We start from the raw sequence: 16,932 nt of genomic DNA, 5'->3' as shown, positions 1-16,932 counted from the left end.
CCTGTTTTGAGATATTTAATGTTTCTGGAGTTACAGTGCTAAATTGTGTCACTTTTATATATATTAAAGCTCTGATTTCCTAATATCTCCTTTTCTTAAAAACAAAACAAAACAAAAAAAAAACAATGTGTTAAAATAAGTTAGTTGGACTTTATGCATAAGCTAATGAGAAAAATAACAAAACAGGGTCACCTGGCTGGCTCGTCAGTAGGGCAGGCAACTCTTAAACCCAGGTTGTGGGCTCAAGCCCCATGTTGGGTGTAGGGATTACTTTAAAATGAAAGAAATATAATAAAACCTATTGTACAAATACTTAAAACATAGTCAACCTAAGTAATTTTGTTTTCTGGTATTCCATTCTGTTATTTTCTTTGGTTTGTTGGCTAGGTTTGTTGTCTGTTAGTAGCATCATTCGCCTTCGTACAATGCATTGTCTTGTTTCAAGGACTAGTGCATTGTCTGCTGTTGGCCGTATGTGTACTTCTAAAAAGTTCCTTCCCTGGTGTGGGCAGAAGCATGACATTTCAGTTTTTGGCCTTATTTTTGAACTAAGTTAATTAGACCAGCTTCTGTTTTAATAAAGTTGGATATATGAACACATTAACTGCTTTTAAATTAATCACAATATATAGGTTTTAATTAATATATTTTAATCATGTCAAACTACTACTTTGTTTACATGGTCTCTGACATTATTGTCAGGCTTCCTACAGGGTTTCCTTGTTTTCATCCATCCATGTACTTGTTAATTGCACTATGTTTATGAATAGTGATTAGTAAAATTTTAGTTTCATGCAAATATTTCAGCCCAGCAGCATCTTAAGCTTTGTCTGTTAAGAGATACAGATCAAAGAAGGAATTGTATCATCAGAATTTAATTCTGCTAAAGCAGTGTTCATGGAGCTTCTATCATCACACAGTATCATGGTCATAGTGCGAATGCTGAAGTACTTAGCTCTGCTACTCTGATCATCTAAGAGCAAGTTCATTTCACTTCTTTATAGGTTATAGTGTTTACCACTTGAGATTTTGGGAAATGACAAACAAAATTTTAAGCAGCTGTGGGCACAGGTGAAACAGGTGAAGGGAATAGAGTACACTTACCATGATGAGCACTGAGTAATGTGTAGAATTGTTGAATCATTGTACTGTACACCTGAAATTAATATAACACCATGTGCTAAATAAACAAGAAAGTAAACAAAAAATAAAGAGCTTGGCATGATGCCAGAGGGGTGGAGAAGCAGCAGTGCAGCTTTGCTCTTAAAACACTGTAGGTTGGGATCCCTGGGTGGTGCAGCGGTTTGGCGCCTGCCTTTGGCCCAGGGCACAATCCTGGAGACCCGGGATCGAATCCCACATCAGGCTCCCGGTGCATGGAGCCTGCTTCTCCCTCTGCCTGTGTCTCTGCCTCTCTCTCTCTCTCTGTGACTATCATAAATAAATAAAAATTAAAAAACAAAACACTGTAGGTTTTAGTAGCAACATTTGTACCCTAACTTTATTTTTTTTTTTTTTTTTTTTTTTTTTTTTTTTTTTGTACCCTAACTTTAAAACAAAAACAGGATTGGAGGGATTTGGAAATACATGCAAAAATTCGTAAATTGATAGTGAATATGTGAAATACCAGCTTTGCATTACTGGTAGGTCCTAACTTAAGGAAACAGTTGCTTAACATCACAGTGAAAAGACACAGAACATATTTTCTGCATGGAAAGGAATAAGATCCTAACACCTTTCAGCAGGATGTTTCCATTTCATGTCTGCTGTAGAAGTTGTGACCAGCAAACAAGTATCAGGTGGTGGAGGGAGATAATTTAAGACCTTTCCTGGGATTGCAAACAGGCATTCATAGCTTTAGGTCATTTCAACCCAAGAGATCCATAATGTTTGTCTGCTGTCTGCTGAAGAATTTAGAGGTTAATGCCTGCACGAGGTTATTAACTTGAGGAATGTCTAAGGAGTTACAGCAATTACAGAAATTTCTGGAACCTCAAGCACTGCCGTTCAAGCAAAATTGGAGAAGAGGAAAGAGATTAGGTGCTGATAACAAGTGGGAATTCTCTTTACTCCGATCCTGTATTTTTTCTGAGATCCAAGTGAGGATTCATTCTCTTCGCTAATTCTTGTTAGGATAACATATCCCAGAGTAGTATTTTATTTTGATTTTCTAAAATACCCATTTTCCCAAACCTTACAGTCTGTGTATTTGATGAATACATTGTTTCATAAGCTAAATTTTTAGCTTCAAAGATTATTATGCTCTTTATTTGGGTATATACTAAAATGCTTATTAGCCTTTATCATTCTAAGCACAGTAGTGTGTAAAATGTGGTTAAATGAAACGGATGCGTAACTGACTCACTGAATCACCAATACAAAAGAGAAAATTAGATTCAGGGCAGATGGTCTTTTTATATATTTGGGCAATGATACTCCATAAAGAATGAGTTTTGTTATATGTAAATCAGGTTAGGATTTAGGCATGTTAGGAAGGAATGAGATTTCAAAGAGCTATAACTGATTCAGACCAAGTACCAGGAAAGGCAGGACAGTATTTCCCTGTGTGCATGTACACATGTGTGTGTGTGGGGGGGATATGTGTGTAAGGTGGGGGGAGATAGGAAAAGATAATCAAAATTTCATATAATGCCCACTTAGTAGATCTTTGTTGTACTTTTTCCATGAAGGAAAAAATATTTCTGTCTGTCCTAGCACCATCCATGACATGTTTTGGATGCTTAAAAGCTGTGGTGGTTTTTTTCTAGTTGGTATGGGAATTAGTAGGGCATTACAACAAAAGTATGTGTATGTAACCCAAAGAGTCAGAGATGTGCGGATAAATAGTATATATCCGAGTTCCTTAATGCATCATCGGATCTGTTCAGCGTTCTAATAGGTGAACAAGTATGTGTTTCTCCCTGTTATAATAGAGAAACTGATGCTCAGACAGTAATCTACTTAAGGTCAGGAGCTCAGAGTGAGAAAATGATTCATTTCCTTAAATGCACTCCTCTTCTGAAAGTAACCATAGAAGAGAGTCTTTAGGGGGCAATGTTCATATGCTAAATCCTTTTTCCAACTGGACTGTCTATGGCTGCTTGGCGACTTGCTAACCAGATTGCCATGGAGTTTCTGAATTTCCATTTATAAAATTCTAGAATGAGTCTAACTTCTCCTGTAAGTCTCATTCCAACTCCAAGAAATGATCCATTAGTTGAATAAAATTATGTAAGTTCAATAAAACATTATCCAAAATGTGAATTGGAAATACTGTGAGCTAGATATTTTTCTTTAGGGAATACATAATTCTAAGCTCCAGTCACAAAGTAATCCTAGAAGGAGAATGATAGATCATTCCTTGCACCCAGATTACAATCCCTGATACCATTTCTCACTAAAAGATCCTCAGAATGACTAGTTTGATTTCTGGACAGGAAATGTACAAGATGAGCTTGTAATATGTCAATATACTAAAAAGCAAGAAAGCTATTTAAGACAACTTGAGACATATAAAAAAAAAAACCCACAAAGAATAAATACTCAAGAGCCAATATTAAGAGTTCCCCCTGGGCAAAGATCAACAATCTCAGTAGCAATAAGATAATAAATAACTCCATTTGACTGAAGCACACCAAATATGTTTAAATCCACCAAGTCATAACAGTGCTTTTTTAACAAAGAGAGAGGAGGTCATTAGTCACCTATATGATATGTGAGGGAGCAAATTTATTTTGAAATCACATAAAGGGAAGTTTGAGCCTTCTCTAAATACAATCTAGGGATTGGTAATGGAAGTTTCTCTCTGTAGATCTGTTTCTACCTGGAAATAAAGAGGCATTCATGGCATCAGACTGCCATTCTGTGATCATGAATATGACAGTACTTTCCATGGCTCCTAATGTGTAAAAAGACCACCAAATATCATGTGCCTGTTGATGAAAGCATACCATGTATGCTCTGCGTACCACGTATGCAGAGTTTTTGCCAAAAATTGAATCCGAATCTAAACTTACCTCCAGATCCAGTTCACAAGAATACAGGAAACAGAAGAACATGATGACATGGGAAGGGAGCCAACCACAGCCAGCATGGAGAGAGCTCTTGGGTATGTATTCTTCAGCAAACAACCTGCAAGGAAAACAGGAGGACAAACCTATAAACTTAGGAGAATTCAGAGACATATCAACAAACTGCAGCATGTGGGCTTTATTTGAATTATGATTCTAACAACAAAAAACTTAAAAAGAGGTGGGTAATGGAGAGAAGATGACATTAAGGAATTGCTATTGGAGGAGAATCCAAGATGGCGACATGGGAAGACCCTGAATTACCCTCCTCCACAGACACATGGAGTCAACACCTGTGCACAGAGCAGCTCTTCCTGAGGCACAGGATAAGCTGGGCAGCTCTACTCAGCAGAGAGCAGAGGGACCATGGAGAGAATAGGAGAAATGAAGCCCAGCCTACTACTGCCACCTGCAACTGAGGGACATCTAAAGGGACACTGAGCACATTCATCCACCCTGGGACACAGAAATAAAAGCCGTGGTTAAGGGCAGCCTGGGTGGCTCAGTGGTTTAGTGCCACCTTCGGCCCAGGGTGTGATCCTGGAGACCCGGGATCGAGTTCCATGTCGGGCTCCCTGCGTGGAGCCTGCTTCTCCCTCTGCCTCTCTCTCTCTCTCTCTCTCTGCCTCTCTCTCTCTCTCTCTCTTCCTCTCAAATAAATAAATAAATAAATAAATAAATAAATAAATAAATAAAATCTTAAAAAAAAAAAAAGCTATGATTTAAAGGGCAGCTACTGTTTCAAGGTAGGCCTTTGGTTTCTCCCAACAGCAGGGGACCTGGAGAAGTCTCTTGAATGGAGGTGGGGGCTGGCGAGTGCCAGCTTCAGGCCCCTGCCCACACCAGCCCAGATGCCTGGAGACACAGAGAAAAGGCAGGAGTTTCACAAAGAACAGCTGGAATATAAAGGAAACAGCCCTAGAAGAGTTGTTGGAGCATTATCAATCAGAAGGACTGGTGAGCACCTTGTGTACATGTCCTCCCCAACCCTTGCCAGTGTAGATGGGAGCAGGGTGTGGTGGCTGCCTTCAAGAGTCCCAGGATGTAGCAGATAGATGTAGAACATTGCATTCAGAATCCGTTCAGTGCACATTTTATTTCCAAATGGAACAATCTCCAAGATAGAGCACGTCAGGCCACAAAACAAGTCTCAACAGACTGAGCAGTAAAGTCATCCCAAGCATCTTTTCTGATGACAGGGTTATGAAATTAGAAATCAATTACAAGTGGACTGGATAAAACCAACACGCAGAGGCTGAATAACTTGCTACTAAGCAACCAGTGGGTCAACAGACAACCAAAGAGGAATTGAAAATACCTAGAGACAAAAGAAAATGAAAATACAGTGTTCCACAGTCTTTGGCGTGCTGTAGAAGCAGTTCTCAGAATTTCACGGAGATACAGGCCAATCTTTTAAGAAGAAAGAAAAATTTCAAACAACCTAATCGTAGATCTAAAGGAACTAGAAAAAGCCCAAAGTTAGTAGAAGGAAGAAAATAAAGATGAGAGTAGAAATAAATGACCTAGATACTTGAAAAAAATAAAACAGTAGAAAAGGTCAATGAAACCAAGAGCTGGTTCTTTGAAATGACAAACAAAATTGTGAGTTTTCAGCCAGATTTATCAAGAGAAAAAAAGAGAGGACTCAAATCAGAAAGGAAACAGAAGTAACCTACACCACAGAAATACAAAGGATTGTAAGACATTATTACAAAAAATGATATGTCAAGAAATTGGACAGCCTAGAAGTAGACAATATGAATAGACCAATTACTAGTAATGAAATTGAATTGGCAATCTAAAAACTCCCAACAAAAAGTCCAGTACTAGGTGGTTTCACTGGTGAATTCTACCAAACAATTAAGGAAGAGTTAATACCTATTTTCCTGAAATTATTTCCAAAAGTAGAAGTGGAAGGAAGCTTCCAAATTAGTTCTACAAGGCAAACATTACCCTGGTACCAAAACCAGACAAAGACACTACAAAAAAAGAAAAGAGTACTGCAGGTCAGTATCTCCAATGAACATAGACACAAAAATCCTCAACAAGCAAACCAAATTCAACAGTACATTAAAGGGGTCACTCCCCACAGTCAAGTGGGATTTAACTCAGGGATTGTACATCAGTCAGTGGGATACATCACATTAACAAAATGAAAGCTATGAACCATAAGATCATCTCAACAGATGCAGAAAAATCATTTAACAAAACTTAAAGATCCATCCATGTTGGAAACATTCAACACATTCAGTGTGTTTACAGGAACATACTTCAACATAATAAAGGTCAGCTAACATCATACTCAGTGGACAAGAAAGTCCACTCTTGCCACACTTATGCATTGGAAGTCCTAGCCACAGCAATCAGACAAGAAACAAAAGGCACCCAAAATTGGTAAACTATTGGCAGATGACTTGATACTATATGTAGAAAATCCTAAAATTCTATCAAAAAACTATTAGAAGTAATAAATGGGTTCAGTCAAGTTTCAGGATACAAAATTAATATATAGAGAGTTGTTGCATTTCTGTGGACTAATAACAAAGTAACAGAAGAAAACAATCCCATCTACAACTGCATCAAAATGAATAAACTAGGAAGAAACTTACCCAAGGAGGTGAAATGAGTAATTTGAAAACTCTAAAGCACTGATGAAAGAAATTAAAGATAACACAAATGTAAAAATATACCATGCTTCCAGATTGAAAGCATTGATACCGTTAAGAGGTCCATACAAACCAAAACAATGTGCAGATTCAACACAATTATTTTCAAAATACCCCTAATATTTTCCCACAGAACTTAAAATTGGGCAGAGGATGTGAATAGACATTTCTCCAAAGAAAACATACAGATGGCCAACAGACACATGAAAAGATGCTCAACATTACTAATTGGGGAAATCCAAATCAAAAGCATAATGAGATATGACCTCACACCTGTCAGTCAGAATTGCTGGAACCAAAGCCACAGATAATAAGTGTTGGCAAGGATGTGGAGAAAAAGGAACCCTCGTGTACTGTTGGTGGGAATGCAGCCACTGTGGAGAGTATTATGGAGTTTCCTCAAGAAATTAAAAATGGAAATACTATATCCAGTAATTCCATTACTGGGTATTTACCCAAAGAAAATGACAACAGTAATTAGAAAAGATATGTTTATTGCAACATTACTTACAATAGCCAAGATATGTAAGCAACCTAGGTGTCAGTTGATAGTGAGTGGATAAAAAAGATGAGTCACACATACACACAGACGTATATACAATGGAATATTCTACAGCTGTAAGGAAGGATGAGATCTCGCCATTTACAACTACATGATGGACCTCAAGTGTATTAAGATAAGTCAGACAAGAAAGACAAATACCATATGATTGACTTATATGTGGAATCTAAAAAACAAATGAAACACATAAAAAATCCCTACTGTGAATACAGAGAACAAATTGATGGTTGCCAGCAGGTAGGTGAGCAGGGAAATGGGTGAAATAGATAAATGGGGATTAAGAGGCACAGAATTCCAGTTATAAAAGAGGTCATGGCAATGTAAAACATAGGGAATATGGCCAATAATATGTAATAATTAATATTGTATGGTGATAATAACTACAGTTATCATAGTGAGCATTGAGTAACATGGAGAATTGTCAAATCACTGTATGATGCATCTGAAACTAATATAACATTGTGTGTCAACTATACTTAAAATTTTTTTAGTTTAATTTGGAAAAAAAAATGTTTTGGAAATGTAGAACAACTACTACTGAAAATCCTATGTAATGGCAAACAATGCTTACGGAAATTGTAAAGCCCTGTTCATGAACAAGGATAGTTGAATTGGAGAAGTAAAACTTATATCTTACTTCTACATGGCACTAAAATTAATCTTCAAAATTGCTTAATCAAGGAAAGCTGTAGATAAAATTTTAACGCACATAATTTATGTTTGTTATACTTTGATGAGATGACCCAATTATAGAATCACCCACGACTCCAGAAACAGCAGAGAGATCTGTTCATGATACAGAGGCAAAGCATTGCCTCCTCTTACTCATTTGTTAGACGTCTTTTCTGCTCCTTGTGGCTCTGGATTTTCAGTATTTAGCTCTAGCTTGCAGAAGCTGAAAGGGGGAAGAAAAATCAGAAAGGTGAAGAGCCAGTGTCTCCTCCCCTGTGCCTGTGGAAAGTAGATAGTCCTGCATCAGGGAGCTAGTTTTGATAAAGAAAGGGGGCAGTGGGGGATTGAGAATATTCACAAAAGTGTCAGTCTTAGCTTTTAAATGTGAAAAATCCTGGATCCCTGGATGGCTTGGTGGTTTGGTGCCTGCCTTTGGCCAGGGCGTGGTCCTGGAGTCCCGGGATTGGGTCCCACATCAGGCTCCCTGCGTGGAGCCTGCTTCTCCTCTGCCTGTGTCTCTGCCTCTGTGTGTGTGTGTGTGTCTCATGAATAAATAAAAATCTTTAAAAAAATTTTTTTAAATGTGAAAATGGGCATTAGTTTGTATAATCCTGTTCAGGTTGGTATTTAATAAACATATATTAAGGCAAGTATTTCATAGAGATTATTTGTGTTCTCTAAAATATACTCTTCAATGTCTAAAAAGGGAATTATTAATATTTATTGGCATTTATTGGTATCATGATTCTATTTTTCTATTTTATTTAAAGAAAATATTTACAGATGAAGTGTGATGTGTAGGACTTTCTTCAAAATGCCCCCTGTGTGAGGCTCAGGGACTGTGAATGATGCACAGCTTGCTGGGAGTCCATTCTGTTCATGGGATTGATTATGCTGGTCCTTACAATATTTCATAATAAAATATGAAGTCTTCTTATTTGGGAGAGCTTTGTGTCTTTGGCTATCTACTGATCTACTTCAAAGTAGTATATTACCATATTTTAAAACAAAATTGTTTTTCTCCAGGGTGCATATGGTCCCTATTCTCCTGACGAGTGCATATCTCTGCCCGTGTACACGAGCGCCGAGAGGGATCGTGTGGTAGCCAACATCGACGTCCCGTGTGGGGGCAACCAAGACCAGTGGATTCAGTGTGGAGCCGCTCTGTTTCTAAAAAACCAGTAGAGTCTAATTATAATAAAAACTGTTTTAGCAAAAAGAGAAATCTGCTACTTCACCTTTAAATAAATATGTGGTCAGTCAGCATTTAAAATGTTAGTTCAAAAAGTTATCACATAGTTACTGTGTTACTGGTCTCACTGGGTTTTTTTTAAATGGGGCAGGATAGCCCCATGCAGCTTTTAAAGTACTAACTTCATGGGGTTAATGTTAAAAGGATATATTCCCTTTATAACATAAATATAAATATTTCTGTGAGGCAGGTCATGTTTCCAGTGGCTCAAAAAATTAATGTAGGCAAGAGGCTGAAAATGGTGTATTTAAGGAATCCATAAGTAATATTTTGGCTATTTTTTGTATCATAATTTTGTTTGTATTAATTAAGAAAATATAAGACCATTAATTTTTTCAGTCATCTATGGGTTTAGATATGTGTTCCTTTTTAAACACTTAAAAATATTTTTTATTTTAGTTAAAATATACAGCATCTTAAAGCAATCCAAAAGAAATGGGGTAACAGCACAGAAACCAGGACAAGAATTTTACCAATGGAATAATTAAATGAGAGGTTATCATTTCTCATGTAGATGACATTTTACCATCTGTTTCTATGAAACAGTAAAATTCTACGATGGCTGGACACTTAAATAAATGTATTTTATGTTGTAATTTTAGAGTTTCTGAGCAATTGGAATTGGATTCAGAAATCTGAACTATTTTAAATTCTGTTACCATTTGTATCAGTCCCATCAGGAGACAAAAAAAAAAAAAAACAACAAAGCAGCCCAGTGATCTGAACAGGGAAGTTGAATGTACAGATTAAACTGTGATAAGAGAGTGACTGTCAAAGGTAAGAGAGCTCCCCTGGATGCACCCAGGCTCAGGGCAGTGCCGGGCACAGCCCACAAGGAGGGGGCCTTCTGAGCCTGGGGCTCAGACCTCCCTGGAGGAAGAAGTCCAAGGAGCCTCTGTGGCTGTGCCCACCCCGAGGCAGCAGTGGCCTCCTCAGGCAGGCGGGCCACAGCCATGGCAGGTGCTCAGGTTCTGGCCCCGTGGGTGGCAGCCGAGCGCTCTGCCCTCCGTTCTTACCTTCCACCAATGCTGTGGTGCCCGGAGACCCCAGAAGGCCTGTCCCACCGAGGGAGCTGACCGTCGGGGAAATGCTGCAGGGCGTCCATGTGGTACCGCCGAGCAGGGAGAGGGGCTAGTGTTCGGTGAATACTGTTTAGTTTCATGTGGGCAGTAAATCTTTATTAAATGTTACCTATGCCCTGAAGGCACAAGGGTGCCTGACGTCCATCCTCGTCTTCATGGTCACCTTCCATGCTCTATCCTATTTCCCGTTACTGGCCCTGGCACAGAGTCGGTGCCTTGCCCACATTTGTGGAAGGAATCGTGTTCTGACAGGAGGCGGATGTAAAGTACCACACAAGGTGCTGAGTCGTAGCCACAGAGGCAGAAGTGATGAGCTGTTGTCTAGTGAAAGGGACAGAGCAGGAGATAGAGCTAAGCTCTGAAGAATGAATGTCAACCAACAGAGCAGAAGAGGGCATTTCAGCCCATGGAAGCCGCAGTGGCAAACCCTCAGGAGTGCAAGGTCACCCCGCATTTCAGGAATGGTGGCTGGTGCAGTGGAAGAGTCTGTGGGCAGGATGGGAGCACAGGGGCAGAAAATCAGCCTGCAGAGCCCAACTGAATTATCAGGGCTCCAAATACCCCATTAGAGTGCAGACTTCTCTATAAGCAACTGGAAAATATCTAAAGATGTAATGTGTGGCATAATTCCTAAAGTAATTTTTAAAACTTAAATATTAAGTCTATTATATGGGTTTAAAGTCTTATTATTTAAATACTCTTGTTATTATGAGTAGCTTGTACCCTAAAGTTTATAAAATGCTGTCATATAGCTTATTTCTTAATTTTCTAAACTCAAAGCAGACACTATTCCCATCTCACAGATGAGCTAGAGGCCTGGAAGTTATGCCACTTCTAAAGAATATTTAGACATCTGGTATTTTTTTTATGGGTTAAGGGAGGCCAAATAGGAGCAAACAGAACCAAAAATTTCAGTACCTTATCGCACAGAAGGGGATTCCTTGCTCATGTCACAGAGCAGCTCTTGGATCTTCTGGGTCAGCTTCCTCCACTAATGAGGCATTTGGGTGTGGACCTGAGGACAGTCCTGCCAGCGACCCCCAGCCAACCAGCAAGGGGAGCATGGGAGGACCCTCGGAAGGCTGCTGCAGGCCGTGTCCCGGAAGGCCACACACCACTTATGCTCACATTCCAGTGCAGAGAAGCTCATCCTGGGGCTGCACCTGGTCTCTCGGGGGCTGGGTGCTCAGAGGAGGGAAGCGTGGGAAGCTGGCCCACCCTCCCCCGCCATGAGGGCCCCACACCCCCCAACCCCCTCTATGGGCTCAGCCCATGAAGAGCTTGAGCCCCTTATGAAAATGCCTTCAGTATGGCATTTGACAGGGAATCACCTAAAAATAATCAAGCAGCAGAGGTCTCTAAATGATCTCCTGACTGCAGACCTTGTGTATCATAATAGGGACATGGAGCAAAACAGCATAAGCCACAGCGGCCGGACCCCAGGTGCAGACATGAGTGATGCACCACAGCTGCTCTGGAGGGACCGGAATGGTTGCCCAGTATTGATAGGGCTGTACCAGTTTTCCTCTTGGTTATTTTTAATTTGGGATAAAATACATAAAAAAATATACATAGAAAAAGTTCTATACAACAAAGAGCTACTTGGCACATTAGCCAAGGGCAGGGAACTGGCTGTGTGCATGGTTCCATCAAAGATCATCAACAAGCTAACCTTTTCTCTTGTTTCTTATCCATTATAACATACTTCCAAACACATTTATTTGGTCTTCCAAAGTGAACAAATAATAGCATTCTGGAGTGTTTTGGTTTTTTTTTTTTTTAATTTCTTTGGGAATCTACAGCAATGTGAATAATTTCAGGACCAGTTGGAGGCCTTCACATCCCTAGCAGATGTCTCCCCTCCCTAGAGGCATCTGCTGACCTGTGTGGTGTACACAGGTCCTGGTTTTAATACGGTGTCAAGATATATAACCAAAACAGCATAGGGGAAGTGGGGGGTTTTTGTTTTGTTTTTTGGGTGGGTGGAACTCCGAGGAAACAACCTAAAAATTCAAAAGTAAATTTTTATTTGAGATTATTTTGAGATTTCCATCAGTAGGAGCAGCAAACTATTGTCAATTGCCAGGGCTACAGGTGTTGCAGTGACCCAGAACAATATCAAACAGCTATGTGTTTGGTAGGTTCAAGACTGTGATTTTCAAAATAAATACCTTAGCAAACCAGGAATAGAAGAGAACTTCTTTTCGTGAATCATGGGTATCTTTGAAAAACCCATAACAATCATTTTTTAAAGAAGATTATTTGAGAAGGAGTGCGCACCAGGGAGGGACAGAAGGAGAGAGAAAATCCCCAACAGATCTCCACACCCCGCCCAGGCAGAGCCCCACCCAGGGCTCAATCCCAGGATCTCATGACCTGAGCCCAAATCAAGAGTCGATGCTTAACTGAAGACCCCACCTAGGCCCCCACGAAGATCATTCTTAAGGGGAAAGAAGCATCCCCTGTAAGATGAGGAAGGGGACCAGGCTTACCACTTCTGCCCCACGCCATTCAGAGACCCACGGCTCGAGCAGCAGTGTTGAGGCGATGGAAGCCGTTCAGGAAGACGACAGTGGCTCACGCTCAGCTGCCCTGTCAGCCCTTTGCTTGTCTCAGTTGTGCATCTATAAACACACACACCCCAAAATAAAAGTGCAAAGATTGGACACTGAGCTTGTGATAAATGTTTGTAGCCAAGTCTCATCTGGAGGCTTGAGCTCCTACTGAGACTCCCGGCTATGGTACCTGCCGCAGCGCAGCCCCGGGGACTCATGTGGATGAATGAGTCCCGCAGCAGCCGACTTGTCCATCTGCATCTCGGTGTGGGGGATGCCATTCTGACCCGTGTCCTTGGGAACATGAGCACAAAGGAGCTGGTGGGCAGCCGTGGAGCGCGTGAGATGCAGGAAGGTGGGCCCGCTGACCCCGGGCATGCGTGCTTGTGCACAGGGGACTCGGGGTCCAGAGCTGCACCTTCTGCTCAGTTCTGCCACTGGCTTATGTGGGGCATCAGGACACGTTTGTTCAGTCAGTGTCACATCTGCTTCCAATCACCCTGATCCCCAGCTGTCTCTCCATGTTATTTTAGATTATTCCCCAGAGTCGAACCCGTCCTCAGAGAGGGGGTGTTTTTCATCATTACAGATGAGCGAAGATGACCCAATGACCATGGTTCTTAAGGGAATCTCGCAGACTGGTTCCCAGCGTATCTGAGCAAGGGAAGCATCCCTGCCCCTGTGATCACTGTGGAGAAGACCACGACTTTACTTGTAGCACTTGGATCAAAACCCTTTGGTGATGAAACAGATGGTAGAGACTGGTTGGTTGGATTTTTATTTTATTTTTACTTTATAGTCATACCTTCCTAAATGCCTCAATGACCCCCACAGAGTTGAGGTTCTCTGACATTTCCGTCAGGAGGAGGAATAATTATCAAAGTTTCACACAAGAGAGGACTTTTGTGCCGGGTGCCCAGGAGTCCAGGTTGTAAGGAGTAGAGGTACACCTGCTGGGGTCCGAGAGCACAAAGCAGGTCCCTCCGTTAGGACATTTGGAGCCTTCCTAGGTGGCAGGACTGAACACGCCTCACCGAAAACGTGAACATATACAAAGGGTTAGGTCATTGGTTGAAGGACAAGAAAAATAAACCCAAGCGAAGGGGCGGGGGAGGTGAGCCCACAAGAATACAGGCGTGTGCCCACCCTGATACCTCCACACATGCAGACGTGCTGACCAGCGTTTTGCTTTTACAGAATGGAAGAACAGGTATCAACCAAAGTTTATGCTAAGCCATTATCAATTCTGAGGATCGGTACCTAAATTGTATTCCCCTCTTCCAATTCCTGAGAACCATTGCAAAAGGGATTAAGTCGATGGAAAAAGGAAATAAGGTAAAAGAGATAAGAAGGTGGAATTTGTTAGAATTCAACACAATAGATAGATGATCTTTCATTTGCCCCCATTTCTAGAGGTGGCTGAGTTCCTGACTAGCAAAATAAGGATAAGGAATAAAAGTCTGTGTTTTATGCAAAGATCCCAACCTAATCAGATATTATACTTAGGCTATTGTCTGATCCAGATTTTTCTCTGGTTTCTTTATCAATGTAATTGATTGTGGAAGTTGGCTTTATTTCTATTGGAAACAGATGGCTATGAAAATAGGGATTTATGGGATCAGAACTGGCTGTGCCTTGGCTGGAATGTTCCTGACAATGCTGCCAACTGCTCTGTGATTTTCAAGTCCCTTCCTCACCTATAACACAGGGTGTCCGTGGGCTCGAGACTTCTCCTCCTCTCCCGGTCTCCTTCTCCCCATTACCAGAATAACTCAGCATTTAACTGGGTTTGCGGATACTCAGGACCCTCAGGACACTGCAATCCCTCACTTCTTTTGTATTCAGGTAGAACCGTGCAACTTACTCCTGGCCCAAGGACGTACAGGTCCCGTGTAGTAGCTCCTGGGCCCTCCTCGCAGGACACGGCCCATGTGTCCTTACATCTCCCCCACCCAGACTGGGTCACTGCGGGGTTTGCAGCTGCACTTGGGTCCTTGAACTCTGGACTTCTCTATCCAAGAGAGATTCAGCACCCCTGAGGGATGATGTTCTGTCTCCGAGTTCAGACAAAACACGTGTTTTTATTTTTATTTATTTATTTAAAGATTTTATTTATTTATTCATGAGAGACACAGAGAGGCAGAGACATAGGCAGAGGGAGAAGCAGGCTCCCTGCAGGGAGTCTGATGTGGGACTCGATCCCAGGACCCCAGGATCATGACCTGAGCTGAAGGCAAACACTCAACCACTGAGCCACCCAGGTGTTACTGGTGCAAGGTGTTCAAGCCAAAGAACAGGCTGCTTTGTGCTTATATAGGCAGACAGTAGAGGGTTACGTGTCAGAGGGTTACCTGTCACAGTGAAGTAACAGGCTCTGCTGCTAATCGTGGTCACTCTGAGAGTCCAGCGCCTGATTTCTGCATGCCCAGCTACATTGCCAGGTCTCAGAAGTACTTAGGGGTCTGTAGATGCTTTTTCTTTCTTTTAAGTGCAGATCAGTCAATTCAAAGGCCTTTTGGTTATAAAAAGAACACACATTTGTGTATTTAAGGAGTCCTCCTATTTCAGGTGGTCATCATCATTAGTTCATGTAGCTTAAGATACCCAGTTCAAATGTCTTTAGAGTTCTGTTGAAAATACGTGAAGCTGTCAAAGCTAAAGAAATGAAAACCCCAACCAAGTTCAAGAGTTGAATTGCAGATTTTTGTGAGTAAAGTAGGTAATGTATACAAGTTACATTCATGATCACGGATTTCTTGTTTAAAAGTTAAATTTTGAAGCTTGCAATAGAGTGACAATAAAAGAGAGCTCAGTAAGACAGCCAGAACAGTGAGGAACTCTCTCTAGGCCCACAGGCTCAGCCTTCAAGAGCTGCTGTCCATCTGCCACGTGCCCAGGGAGCTAGTGGATGGGAAGCGACGAGCTGTAGCCGGGGCAGACACAGGCCCCCACACCCTGTCTTCACATTACCCCTCTTATCCCGCACCTGAAAACTCACTTTCACCTTCTTTTCCCCTTGGGTTTCCTTTCCTGTGTGAAGCCAGGCTATACATGGGTCCCTGGGATTACGTGGCCCAAGGGAAAGCCAAGGCACAGGAAAGAACGGGAGGGGCTGGTCCTCTTGTCTGAGGAGCCAGCAAGTCCCGTGCCTACAAGCTTGGAAGACGGGCCATGTGGTCACACATGGCAGAAGCAAAGGGACCCTACAGGAGGCTGAGCAGAACGGCTCCTTAAGGAGAGATTTGTCCAAGACTGGATGCTAAGAGCCTCAAGAATTCATTTTCAAGGTCACACCGTCCATGATAACAAAGGAAGGGGCACGTAGGCATAATGTGTTATCATTTGCCAAGTGATTTTACAGCCACCCTGCAAGGACCGCAGGCGGGGGGTTGGAGCGGGCGTGATGGGAACATGCGGGAGGTTGAGCAGCTTGTCCATCCAGACTCAGGACCCAGAAGCTCTGCCTGTAAACAGCCCATAACACCTCTCACCCTGCCTGGCTCGGCTCACTCCTACCCCCGCAGAGCAGGTGCAGTCGCCCCTGCCAGGAGCCTCCCTCCCTGCAACCCATGGACCTGGGGGCTCTGGAAAGAAGAGATGCAGGTCCACCCACGGGGAACTCAGGACAGAAGAGGCACAACACGCCATCTCCCGCGGGGTCTCTAAGCTGGTCTCATAAGGGTGCCCACGTACACACTACGGGGAGGCCATCTGGGTGGTTAACCTGCTCTCAAAGCACTTACCCCCCTCCGTCTGCCACCAGCCCCCAGCCTCTCTCACTCCAGCTTCACTGCCAGAGGTCTGTCTGCTGAGGAGGGTGACGAGGACCAGTGGGACAGTACCGGGTGGGCGGCTGGCGAGATGAACTACAGGCAAGCCCTGGTTTAACGTTAACTTCCCCGAAGTCAGTAACTGTCCTATGGGCAAGAGGACATTCCTTTTCTTGGGAAATACGCATGGAGTTATTTAGGCGTAAAGAGCCACCACGTACAATTCCCTTTCAGATGTTCAGGAAGAAGGAACAGGGACATGAGCTAGAGAGAGCAAGTGGGGCGAGATAGCAACAGTACCTG

The 16,932-nt window shown here is 42.2% G+C and overlaps 1 protein-coding gene across 1 annotated transcript in view; it reads left to right on the top strand.

The window, feature by feature from the left end:
- DYNC2H1 (dynein cytoplasmic 2 heavy chain 1) overlaps positions 1-9,818 on the top strand; it is a 339,893-nt gene extending 330,075 nt beyond the window's left edge. The window contains 1 exon segment of the mRNA XM_025465708.3: positions 8,997-9,818. Within this exon segment, the coding sequence (XP_025321493.3) occupies positions 8,997-9,155 (159 nt within the window). The 3' untranslated portion in view covers positions 9,156-9,818.
- Positions 9,819-16,932: the final 7,114 nt, after the last annotated feature.

This window comes from Canis lupus, chromosome 5 (genome assembly GCF_003254725.2).
Source record: "Canis lupus dingo isolate Sandy chromosome 5, ASM325472v2, whole genome shotgun sequence".
NCBI lineage: Eukaryota > Metazoa > Chordata > Mammalia > Carnivora > Canidae > Canis > Canis lupus.
The sequence above is the reverse complement of the archived record's forward strand: the minus strand, read 5'-3'. Positions and strand labels throughout refer to the sequence as shown.